The following is a 12,124-nucleotide window of genomic DNA, read 5'->3' as shown; positions in this document are numbered from 1 at the left end:
AGCTCTAGGGCTGAATAAAGAGCGCGTGGAAATGGAAATCAGTGGACCTAGATTCTGGTCCTGTTTTTCAGTTAACTCTGTGACCCCAGGATCGTCCTCGAATTCTCAGGAGGAAGGTAAATTCCTAATGTGTGTCCCCACGCCACCTCCTCTGTCCTACTGCTCAGCCTCATTCCCCACACAGAACCAGAGTGATCTTCTCAAGACATAAGTTGCTTTCAGCTTAAAGCTGAAATGGGGTTTTTGGCTGCCATTCCTAAAAGGATAAAGACCAAAGTCTGAGCGGGGCCACAAGAGTCTGGATGGGCTAGTCCTCTCTTTCTCCCCCTGCCCCAGCCACACACACTTCACCTACTCCTGCACTCATGATATGTCCCCCCACTGGAGGGCTTTCCCCCATCCCATGCACTTACTTAATTTCCATTCAACCTTCAGATTTTAGCTCACTGTTTGTTCCAGTTTCTGCTGATGGGAACAACCACACCAAAATTTAAGAACTCAAGGCATCAAACCTTTATTTCACTCACAACTCTGCAGCTTGAGCTGGGCGAATGGGCAAGGACTGTCTCCAGCACCACTAGCCAGGGCAGCTCGAAGGGTCCATTTCCAACACGGTGTGTCCACACAGGTGGCCCCTCGGAGCTGGCGGTCAGCTTGTGAGCTCGGCTAGGGCTGAGACCCAGCAGCTATGGTGCTTCTCCCTACGAGCTTCAGGCTGCCAGCTTCCTCACAGCACGCCCCTGACTGGGCGCTAACAGTGAGCATCCGGAGAAACAAGAAGGAGACGCTGCCAGTTTGTGGAGCCTAGGCCCAAAAATGGGCATCATGCCAATTGCTTTTGACGGACACGTTCTAACAGCTCAACCACTCACAAAACCAAGATTCCAGGGGAAGGGCCCGTACGGCCATCTCTCCCTTGGAAGAGAGTCAAAGAACATGGGGCTTGTGGTTCTAAATGGCCACGACCTCCTCCAAGAAGTATTCCCTGCCTCTTTTTCAGCCAACGCCCCTATTTTGTGCTATCAAAGAACCATCTACTCTTCTGCTCAGCCTCATCGCCACTGCAGGTTTCGTTATACCTGTTTCTGCCCCTAGACTCTACGCTTCGCAGGGGAGAGGCTGGGTCTGTCTTGTTCATTCATTGCTGGGTCCACAGCCTCCAGCCATCCAGAGACGTTCAATAAATCTAGGTGGAAATGAATGAAACAGGGAACCCATCAGTGATTCAATCAATGAAGGTACTTAGACTGAGACTCAGAAAGTAAAAAGGCCCAAAGGGAATTCGCACGTAGCAGGAAATAAGAAGGCTGATGAGGAGTGAGAAGCCAGATGTGCAGGAGTCTCTGGCAACCCTCTGAGAAGCCCACAGCACATGTAAAGCGGGCAGCGGCCTTGATCTTGGGCCCCACCTGACTCTAGCCAGCCAGAACACAGGCCCAGAGGAGCAAGAGTTTTCAAGTTTTCAGAACGAAAACGTCTCCATTTTTATGTGAAATCTCACAGTTTTAAAATACAATTGATTCCATTACACACCCAGTAGGCTTCTTAAAATGTGTCCATGGGCTAGATTTGGTCATGGGCACTATATATATATATATACATATATATGTATATATATATATATGTATATATGACCAAGGCCTGCTAGAAAGGGAAAAAAAAAGAAAGAAACTATTTTCTATAACTGAAAGGACTTGCTCCATGATGGTGGAGAAAAAAAAAAATTTTAATATGGCATCAAATGTAACTTACTCTGTTTCATTTTCTAACAGTCTTTTTTGGGTAAACGACCAGGGGTTTCAAAGATGAACTGCCTGTCTGAGCTATGTCGCTTCTCTAAGCAAGCCCCTCCTTCCCTTTCCCAGATGGTGTCTGGCTTGACAGGAAGTTTCCATATTCTCCATCTTCTCTATGGGGCAGAGCATGGGGTTCTGGTTTCCCATAGCAGCCTGCCTGCTGGCTGTGGGGGCACTACTGGTTATGGCTGAACTTTGGGGGCACAATTGTATCTGCTTCTAAAGTTTGAGATCCCGATATTTCCTGGCTGATTCGACCAACCAATGAGTCAGCAATCTGTAGAGTTGGATGAAGCCTCTTTAAGGAAAGGGCCAGAAACAGGAGCCACAAACTCCAAGCAGTTCCTTGCCTATGTCTCATACCTTCATTGCAACTTTTCACTGTCTCCATGGCCAGGACCCCATGGCCAAGCTAAAGCCACCTTCCTCTCTCAGGCTGGAATTATTACAATGCCCCTAACAGGTCTCCTTGTCTCTGTCCTTGCTCTCCACCCCCACCATAGACCATTTTCAAAACAGCAGTGAGAAGGGTCCTTTCTGAATGCAAGTCAGACGTGTCTTCTCTCAGCTCAAAATCCTTTACTCTCATTTAGAGAAAAGGCCAAGTCCCCGCAGTGATCTGTAAGGCTCTGTTCTCTCTCTCTCATCCTCCCCCTCACCTCCCTATTGTCTCTGAAACGCAGCCCCACCTCAGGACATTTGCACCTGCTGTTCACTCTTTCCAGTGCACTGCCCCAAGACATCTGAATGCCTCGCTCCTTTATGTACTGCAGAATTTTTATCAAATGTCACCTTCTCAGTGACACCTCCCTTCATCACCCTATTTAAAATTGCAATTCCCACCCCTCCCAGCCCTTCTGAATTCTCTTTCTGTTTTTTATCCCCCAGAGCGTGTCTATTTAGTACAGCAGGGTTAGCAAACTCCAGCCCATGGGCCACATCCAGCCCCTTGACTGGTTTTATAAATAAAGTTTTACTGAAACACTGACATTTACATATTGTTTCCATAGGCCGACGGCTGCTTTCATTCTACTAAGTAGTTTCGACATAGACTGCATGTCCAACAAAGTCATAAATACTTACCTGGCCTTTTCAGAAAACATACCCCACCCCTAATCTTTGTTGACATACCACAGCATTTCCCCACTTATCTTGTTAATTCTCTTTGCTCCTCCGCTAGGATATATGCTCCAGGAGAGCAGGGTTTTCATATGATCTGTTCACTGGCTGCACCTAGAAGCCTTATCTCTTGAGCTGGAATTATTGCCTGGCACATAGTAGGTGCCCAGTCATATCTGGCATAAAACCCTGGCAAGAGAAGAAGGTATTTGAAACGGCCGCTCCTTGGGGCACCGGGTGGCTCAGTTGGTGAAGCGTCTGCCTTCGGCTCAGGTCATGATCCCAGGGTTCTGGGATTGAGACCTGCAGCATCGGGCTCCCTGCTCATCCGGACACCTGCTTCTCCCTCTCCCTCTGCTCCTCCCCTGCCTCATGTGCTCTCTCTCAGATAAATAAATAAAATTTAAAAAAAAAAAACCCAACTGCTGCTCTTTGCTCACTCTGTTTTTCTCTTTCTGCTTCTTCTCCAACACCAGCACATACGATGACGAGAAGGTTAAGAAGACGGGCGCTGGATTCGTTCGCCCCTTCATCCCCGTGCACAGCTGTATCATCCTGCCCTCGCTGCCCGAGGCTCACGTGTAAGTAGTCCCTCCTCTGGCTCGTCTGCCTCGCTAGCTTATCAATGGAAGCCAAGGTGAAATGACTCAAGGGGCTAACGAGGCACTGGGAAACTGTTGAGCTGTTCCCGTGTCCTCCTGAAAAGGACATGGAGCCTGGAGCTGGCAATGCCATTTGGCGTACAAAAATAACAGAAAAGCAGACAGGGTGCTTTAGAGCTAAGTGGCAAATCAGCTGGGACTGAGTCATTCCGTTCCTTCCCAAGCCAGACGCTCTACTGTCAAATAGTTTGCAAAGCCTGATAAAACCCGTCTGCAGCCTCCCTGAGCGTGTGCAACAATGTGTCAGCCTGGGCTCAGGGGACATGTTTTCCCCAAAACTCAAGGAGCTCTATTTCCCAGAGAAGCACCTGCTGTCTCCTGACCCGAGGCATGAACTCATCATTGCATGGTGTACCGGGGGCTAATCAACCCTCTACAAAGAACACTCTGGCTTTCTAAAAACCTGGGCGTCTTGTTCCCCTTGGGTCTATTCCAAAGAATTCCAAACCCAGTGCTTTCTTTTGTGCTCGTTAGCCCTGTTCAATTGGAAGATTTCAGGTGCAAAGACAGAAGCTTTTGACTTTAGGGCAGGGTTTCTCAACCTCCACACTACTCACATGTAGGGAGGAATAAATTTTTGTCGTGAAGGACTGTCCTGTGTACTGTAAGGTATTTGGAAGCATCCCTGGTCTTGACCTAGAAGCCAGTGGCTCCCCACCCGTGAGTTGTAACAACCAAAAATGTCTCTGGATGCTGACCAATGTCCCACCTGGAGGGGGGGGTGCAAAATCATGCCCACCCTTTCCCCCCGTATCTCTCCCCCGCTCCTGGCCATGTTAAGACACATGGCTTTAGGGCAATGAAAATGGTACAATGGATTGTAGACTTCTCTGCTCATCTGTCAAATATTTATTAGGTTTCTAAGGGGCGCACAGTAATACTGGCATTACTGACTTCTCTGTAGGCATATCTCATTCGGTTCTCCCAGCAGCCCTGTTATATAGGTGCATTATTACCCTCCTTGCAGATGAGAAAGCAGCAATCAGAGAGGTGTGCTCCTCTGCCCAAGGTCACAGAGCTCAGCGTGGTGTTGTGTTGGGGTCTTCAGCCAAGTCTGTCTGACTTCACAGCCCAAACACTCGTCACCAGGCACCACACAGAAAGTACGAGCCTCTGAGGAGCTTGTGATATATTTGGAGAGCCAAGTCTCATGTACTGAAGAGTAGAACAATGCATTGTCGTCGATAATCCTCCCTAATATTCCAGCTTCTGATAAGTCCACTCCCCACTTTCCTGCTCCTCCCCTTCCATTGACCTTATGACTGGATTCTTGATAGCGATCTCTCGATCTCTTGATCGAGAAGTCCAACTCATTTGTTCAGGGACTTTCCAACTGGCAACTTGAACTTGATGATCTTAAAACACCTCCTTGCAAAAAGAGGTTTTGCAATTTCTCATCATGTCCCTTGGAAACACTTCCCCTTCTGCCTGTCTCTCCTGTGGACAACCCTTCTGAAAGCAAATGGTATAGATCAGTGGTTCTTAAGCTTTCACTCGCATGTGGATCCTCCGAGGTCCAAAGTGGGGATGACGCCTGGAAAATGCAGATTCCTTGGTTCATTTGGTCTAAACAAGCTGAGGCTTAAATCTACCTTGGAAGTAACTGGAGTTTCTAACTCATCCTCCTTCAAGACCCAGTAAGGAAACCGAAGCCCAGAGCAGGGCAGAATCTGCCCCAATTCTTACAACAGGAATTCTGACCACCTCACTCCTAAATCAGATCTTTATAACCAGGTTTATTAGATAGGCCAGGATGACGACGATGATGATGGTGATGAACAGTGGTGGTTGTCGGTGTCTATCGCCCCCTAGACCAGGGTTCAGCAGACTTTCTCCTAAAGGGAGTAAATACCTTAGACTTTGCAGACCAGATGGTCTCCCTTGCAATTACTTAACTTCGCCATTGCAGAGTGAAAGTTGCAATGAATGGATGTGGCTGTGTTCCAATAAAGTTTTATTTGCGAACAGACAGTAGCCCCCCACTGGCTAGAGTTTGTAAAGCTGCCCTTTTTTCTCCTTGGCTGTTAAAAGGCTCTGGCTGCCTTCAGTGAGTGTATCAGTCATTTGTTGCTGTATTACCGAATACCTCAAAACGGAGTTGCTTGAAACAATAACCATTTCCTGTTTCTCTCAAGTATACAGGTGAACTGGGTGGTTCTGTCAGTTGGGGTTGGCTTGGCTAATCCTGCCTGGGTTTGTGCATGTCTGTGTGCCCAGATGATGGGTATGCACGATGCTGGCCATCGAGGTTGGCAACACTCACAGGTCTGTTGGATGACTGGTTGCTAGGGTGACAAGTATAACTGGGCCCCATGTTTCTCATCATGCAGCAGCCTAGCCCGGGCAGTCAGGATGGGTTCCAAGAACAGGAGCCCGAGCAACAAAGTCTCTTGAGGCTGAGGCTCAGAATGGACACAGTGCTGCTTCCACCACATTCTACTGGCCAAAGCATCAAGCCAGCCCAGATGCAAGGAATGAGGAAAAGATTCCAGCTCTTGATGAGGAAGACACAAAGTCACATTATACAGTGTACACATACAGGGAGGGACATTACTGTATTCTGTCTACCAAAAGGCATCAGGGCAGGGCATGCCTGATCAGTTCTCAAATCCTCAGTTGTCACATCAGCCGACACAGATCAGAGCCCGGCCAGTCTCTTTGCTCCAAGGTAACTGATCCCCAAACTGGCTGAATATTCTGGATTGACTGTACAGGGATCAATTCAATCATGTCAAGGGAGCCTTGATCTTTATCTATAAAAACGTGGGCAGGCTGGTCTCTAGAAATGAGAAAGAGCACCTCCTTTCCTCTCTGAGAGGCCAGGCTGCCCTGCACAGCCTTCCCATAAGCGAGGGAACCACAGGAGCCGTTCCGGTGCCCTGTCTGGGGCTGTCCTCAGCATTTGGCATGGGGTGCGTGAAATGGCTTGGTAGGTATTTTCCGATTTCTCTTGGTAGAAGCACAAAACCCTTTCTTCTCAGGGATGTCTCCGCCCACTCGCATTCAATAGAATGGGCTATTCAGCTGTGCTCCCCTGGAGTTCTGAACAAGGGAACTTCAGAAGCAGCCTCCGTGCACCCCCCCCTTCGGTGTTTTCATCTATTATGGCCCACGCTTCAGAAAATAAATGCCTTCTCTTTTAATTCGGGAAAATCCAAAACACTGCGCTATGACCTGACATACAGTCATTATGAGACAGTACTGATTTCTATCGCACCGATCTCCAGGGACTTTCTTTCTCCCCCCCACCACCCCCCCTCTTATTTTACTGCACATGAGATGAAAAATTGTCAGGTTTGAGGCACTTTTTTTTTTTTCCATTAAAACTTCTTCTTTTTTTTTTTTTTTTTAGAACAGCCTTAGCGTGTTGGAGATACAGAGACTCTCATTATAACCCCTGCCCTGTCTGTGCTCAGCCTCTCCCGTTAAGCAACCTCCCCCACCAGAGGGGGTGTGGGGGTTACCACCAATGCATCTACACTGACAAGGTCATCAGCTGAAGTCCACAGTTTCCGTTGGGACTCACTCGGGGGTTGTGCACGCTGTTGGTTTGGACAGGGGTGTAATAGCATGCATCCGCCATCGGAGCGCCATACAGAGTGTGCTCACGGCCATAAAGACCCTCTCTGCCCCACCTGTTCATCCTCCTTCCCCCAGGACCCTTAGCAACGACTGATCTTCCCACCATCTCCATAGTTTTGTCTTTTCAAGAATGTCGTACGGTTGGAATCACACACGATGTAGCCTTTTCGGGTTGGCTTCTCTCACTTAGCCATAGGCATTTCCCCTCCATGTCTTTTTCTGGCTTGAGAGCTCATTTCTTGTCAGCCCTGAATATTCTATTGTCTGGGTGTATGTACCACTGATTATTTATCCCTCCAACTACTGAAGGACATCTTGGCTCTTTCCAAGCTTTGGCAGTTCTGAATAAAGCTGTTATATATAAATAACAGGTTTTCATGAGGCATTTCTTGTAAATGGAGGTTTTCACGAGGCACTTCTTATAAATGGAGACTAAAGTCCAGACCCATTGGACGAGACACTATTCTAGTGAAAAGGGAGGGATCTCCCTGGTGACAAGAGACAACATCAATATCATAGATAAAGCACAGATTCAGGAACCAGACTGCCTGGGCTAAGATTCAAGCCTGGCCATTTGCTGGCTGCTTTGAATCTGAACAGGCCACATGGCCTCAGTTTCCTTATCTGCAAAATGGGGATGCCAATAATACTATCCTCACAGGGATGATCTTAGTCAACATACATAGAGCACTTGACACTGAGTCTGCTGGCACAGTGTAAATGCTCTGTGGGACGTGTTTGTTATTATTATGTTGGTGTTGTTACTATTCTTCATTATTTCAGTGGTTCTGCAAATGCGAATTTTGCCCAAGTTATCAGCTCCAGAAGATGTCAGATTTGAACCAGTTCACTGCCACCACCTTCCATTCAAGAGACAGCAATATATTGAGCCTACTCTCTGCCCAGCAGTAATCTGCAGTGGCCAAGACTCTGCAGCTTGCAGGGCTAGAGAGACAGGTAAACAGATAGTTACAGTAGAGCAGGGACTGGGAATGTAGGGGCAAAGAGATACACTATAAAGATGGGATGCTTTAGGACACCAGAAGAGAGGGTAGCCCAGACCTGGAGAAATCAAGGAAGGCTTCCTGGTTGGGGGGGGACATCTGAGCTGAGAGGCAGAGAAGGAGAGGAAAAGAAATATATATCAGGGCAGAGAACAGTACCAACCACCTCTTCTCACCCTCAATCTAACAATTCCTGCCGTTTTATAGGTGAGGAAAGTGAGGCTTGCGAAGTGATTTCACCAAGAGCACATAGCTACTAGGTGGCAAAGCTAGGATTTTAACTCAGGAGGTGCTAAGTGAGAGTGCGGTGAGCCTGAGCGACTGAGCAGAATTTCCCTAGACTGCAGATGACGGTAGAGGGGCCGTGCGGAGACTTAAGGCACGTGAGATGGATTGGAGTCTCATAGGGGACTGTGTGTTAGTTTCCCAGGGCTGCCCTAACAGGCTGCCCTAACAAAATGCTTCAATGGCAGAAATTCATTTTCTCATCGTTCTAGAGGCTGGAAGTCCAGGAGTTGTCAGCAGGGTTGGTTTCTTCTGAGGCTTCCTTCTCCCTGTATCCTCAAATGGTCTTTCCTTCCAGCATGTGCATCACAGATGTCTATGTGTCCTAATTTCCCCTTCTCATAGGAACACCAGTCAGACTAGATTAGGGTGCACCCTAGTTAGGGCCTCATTTTTCAAAAAATTTTTTAATTAATATATAATGTATTATTAGCCCCAGGGGTACATGTCTGGGAATCATCAGGTTTACACACTTCACAGCACTCACCATAGCACATACCCTCCCCAATGTCCATAAGCCCACCACCCTCTCCCTACCCTCCTACCCCCAGCAACCCTCAGTTTGTTTTGTGAGATTAAGAGTCTCTTATGGTTTGTTTCCCTCCTGATCCCATCTTGTTTCATTTATTCTTTTCCTATCCCCCAAACCCCTCACGTTGCGTCTCCACTTCCTCATATCAGGGAGTTGTCTTTCTCCAATTGATTTATTTTGCTCAGCATAATACCCTCTAGTTCCATCCATGTCGTTGCAAACAGCAAGATTTCATTTATTTTGTTGGCTGCATGCATAGTATTCCATTGTGTATATATACCACATCTTCTTTATCCATTCATCTGTTGATGGACATCTAGGTTCTTTCCATAGTTTGACTATTGTGGACATTGCTGCTATAAACATTTGGGTGCACGTGCCCCTTTGGATCACTATGTTTGTACCTTTAAGGTAAATACTCAGTGGTGCAATTGCTGGGTCATAGGGTAGCTCTATTTTCAACTTTTTGAGGAACCTCCATGCTGTGTTCCAGAGTGGCTTTACCAGCCTGCATTCCCATCAACAGTGTAGGAGGGTTCCCCTTTCTCCACATCCTCGCCAGCATCTGTAATTTCCTGACTTGTTCGTTTTAGCCATTCTGACTGCCGTGAGGTGGTATCTCATTGTGGTTTTGATTTGTATTTCCCTGATGCTGAATGATGTGGAGCACTTTTTCATGGGTCTGTTGGCCATCTGGATGTCTTCTTTGCAGAATGTCTGTTCATGTCCTCTGCCCATTTCTTGATTGGATTATTTGTTCTTTGAGTGTTGAGTTTGATAAGTTCTTTATAGATTTTGGATACTAGGTTAGGGCCTTATTTTAATACAATCACCACATCAAAGTCTCCATCTCCAAATATGGGCTCATTCTGAGGTCTCAGTGTGGAAGAGGTTAGGACTTCCACATACAAATTTTGAGGGGGACACAATTTAGCCCAAAACAGATAGTGTAGAGAGTTTGAAGAGTTTAAGCAAGGGAAGGGAAGAGTTGGGTTTATGCCTGTGCTTGTCACCTGCAGAAATTAATCTGATGCTCACATGCCCACATCCTCACACCCACCATGACCAAGCAGACTCCACCTCACCAATTAACACCCATTGCTTATCCCTTCCTCCCAGTCTCCACCCCACACAACCCAAAGCCCAGGCTGGCAGGGGCTCTCTATGGTGAACAGAAGAGGGGACATGTCCCAGGGACTTTTGCAATGTCCTGGGTTATGGTGAGGGTAACATGGGATGCCAAGCACATGGCAGAACTAGCTGCTGCTCTGGGCGAAACACTGGACATGGCCCAGTGCTCAGAGCTGCGAAATGCACCTGTAAAGACCCGGGTGGTGCTAAGGGGGAAGACAGACCAGAACTGGAAGGGTGAGAGGCTTGCAGTACCTTTAAATTAGAAATGGGGGAATAGTAGGTGTTCATAAACAATGTATGGAAAGGAAGGAGGAAGGAAGGGCTCCAGAGCAGAAGAAAGAGAGCTGACGACCCTGGCTTTCCTAAGACCCCATGGTTTTCCTAAGACCCCCAAGGGATGCCTCTCAGGGGATTCACCGGGACAGCCCTGGGTCAGCTCCACACTTGGCCCCCACCTTCTGGAGTGGGGCCTTCCTGGAAGCAGAGAGGGTGGATCCCTTCCTGCCCCTCTGCCCATCAGGCCCAGGAACCCTGGGGATTATTGATCAAGATCAACTTCAGAGAAGAGCAATTACACAGGTTCATAATGGAGGCATCTCACCCATTAGTGTAAGAGAAGAGATCATGCAGGGAGGGGGTGACCTTGTTTCCAGGAAAAGTGCAGGCAGCAGGTTAACCCTCTCCTGAGCGTGTGCCCCAGGTGACCACTGCATCAGCTTCGTCAGCACCATGGACAGAGCTAGGACCCAGGAAAGCATATACTCTGAGGTGAAACAGACAGGGCTTCAGATCCCCACCATCCCTAGCAATGTGACCTTGAGCAATTTCCCTTACCTAAGCCCCTCGCCTGCAAAGAGGGCACAGTAACAGTACCCTTCCTATGGGGTTGTTGGGAGCCCTGAATGAAATATTCAGATCCCGCCTCTGTCACCCACAAGCTGTGTGACCTACTACAAAGTGACGGTGTCTCTCCGAGCCTTAGTTTCCTTTTCTTTAAAATGTGGACAACAATTCATACCCCTGTAGGTTGTTGGGAGAATTAAATAAAGTGTGTAAGGTGCCCTACTCAATGCCTGATTTCCTGTAATACATGATGCCACCCTAAATCAGAAAGTACAGGTGAGATATGCTTATATACAGTGTTTAAGCTACTTTTTCAAACAATACGTTCATTGTGGTTTTCTTCAACATCCAGCTACATTTTCAGGCAAAGGACCTATAAATTTAAAACAATGGGTCCATCTGTTGATCGGGGGGAGGAGGAAGATTATAATAAATCCAGTTTCCTTGCATGTCCAGCCCTCTTTGACACTCTTAGTGTATTTATTGTACTTTTTTCAGATGAATAGGCAGATACCTATAGGATATAAATGTCCCTCAACCTACTCACTTTGCCTGAATCAAGACCTCTAGCTGGGGGACCCCTCCATTGTTTCTCCTGTCCCACACAGAAATCTCCCCACCCCATGACCAGCACATGATCATCTCCCATCAAATCATGGTTCTGCCACCTGCCAAGTCAGCAAACTGCCACACGTTCCTTCACTCTGCTGAGCCTCACATGCCTCATCTATAACATGAGCCCACAAATGCCTCATGGACATATTGCAAAGGCTCGATGAGATGAGGAACGGGAAATACCATGCCTGGAACGAACATAGATAGGAGCAGCTCTCTAACAGGAAAGCCAGCACAACTGTCTCGGTGCCTATTATTGTGAAGGATGTAGTTCCAACAGGATCCCGCTGTGCTCCCCCCACCCACCTCTGTCTTTGCAGGGAGCCCCTCTTCCGCCAGCTCTGTGCCCTCCACTGGCTTTTGGAGGCCCTGACTATCGACCACACCCACCACACCATGAAGCCTGTGATCACCTGCTGGAATCCAAAGTAGGTCTCAGTCCTTGAACCTGCCATACTAGCAGTGAACTATGTCATGGGGGAGGGCTTCTTATCTGTTCTTCCCCTCCTTTTGCTGTTTTTGTTGGGTGGGTTACACATCCCTGATGTGCTC

At 47.7% G+C, this 12,124-nt stretch overlaps 1 protein-coding gene across 3 annotated transcripts in view; it reads left to right on the top strand.

Annotated features, from left to right (window-relative positions):
* CCDC60 (coiled-coil domain containing 60) overlaps positions 1-12,124 on the top strand; it is a 164,947-nt gene that overhangs the window by 111,644 nt on the left and 41,179 nt on the right. For all 3 annotated transcript variants that reach the window (XR_014302953.1, XM_082699779.1, XM_082699778.1), the window contains exons 4-5: positions 3,392-3,496; positions 11,893-12,000. Coding sequence is in view for 2 of the 3 variants with exons in the window: in XM_082699779.1 (XP_082555905.1) it covers positions 3,392-3,496; positions 11,893-12,000 (213 nt within the window). In the remaining variant the exon portion in view is untranslated. The remainder of the gene's footprint in view (positions 1-3,391; positions 3,497-11,892; positions 12,001-12,124) is intronic.

Source organism: Mustela nivalis (assembly GCF_964662115.1).
Source record: "Mustela nivalis genome assembly, chromosome: 14".
Lineage (NCBI taxonomy): Eukaryota > Metazoa > Chordata > Mammalia > Carnivora > Mustelidae > Mustela > Mustela nivalis.
The sequence above is the reverse complement of the archived record's forward strand: the minus strand, read 5'-3'. Positions and strand labels throughout refer to the sequence as shown.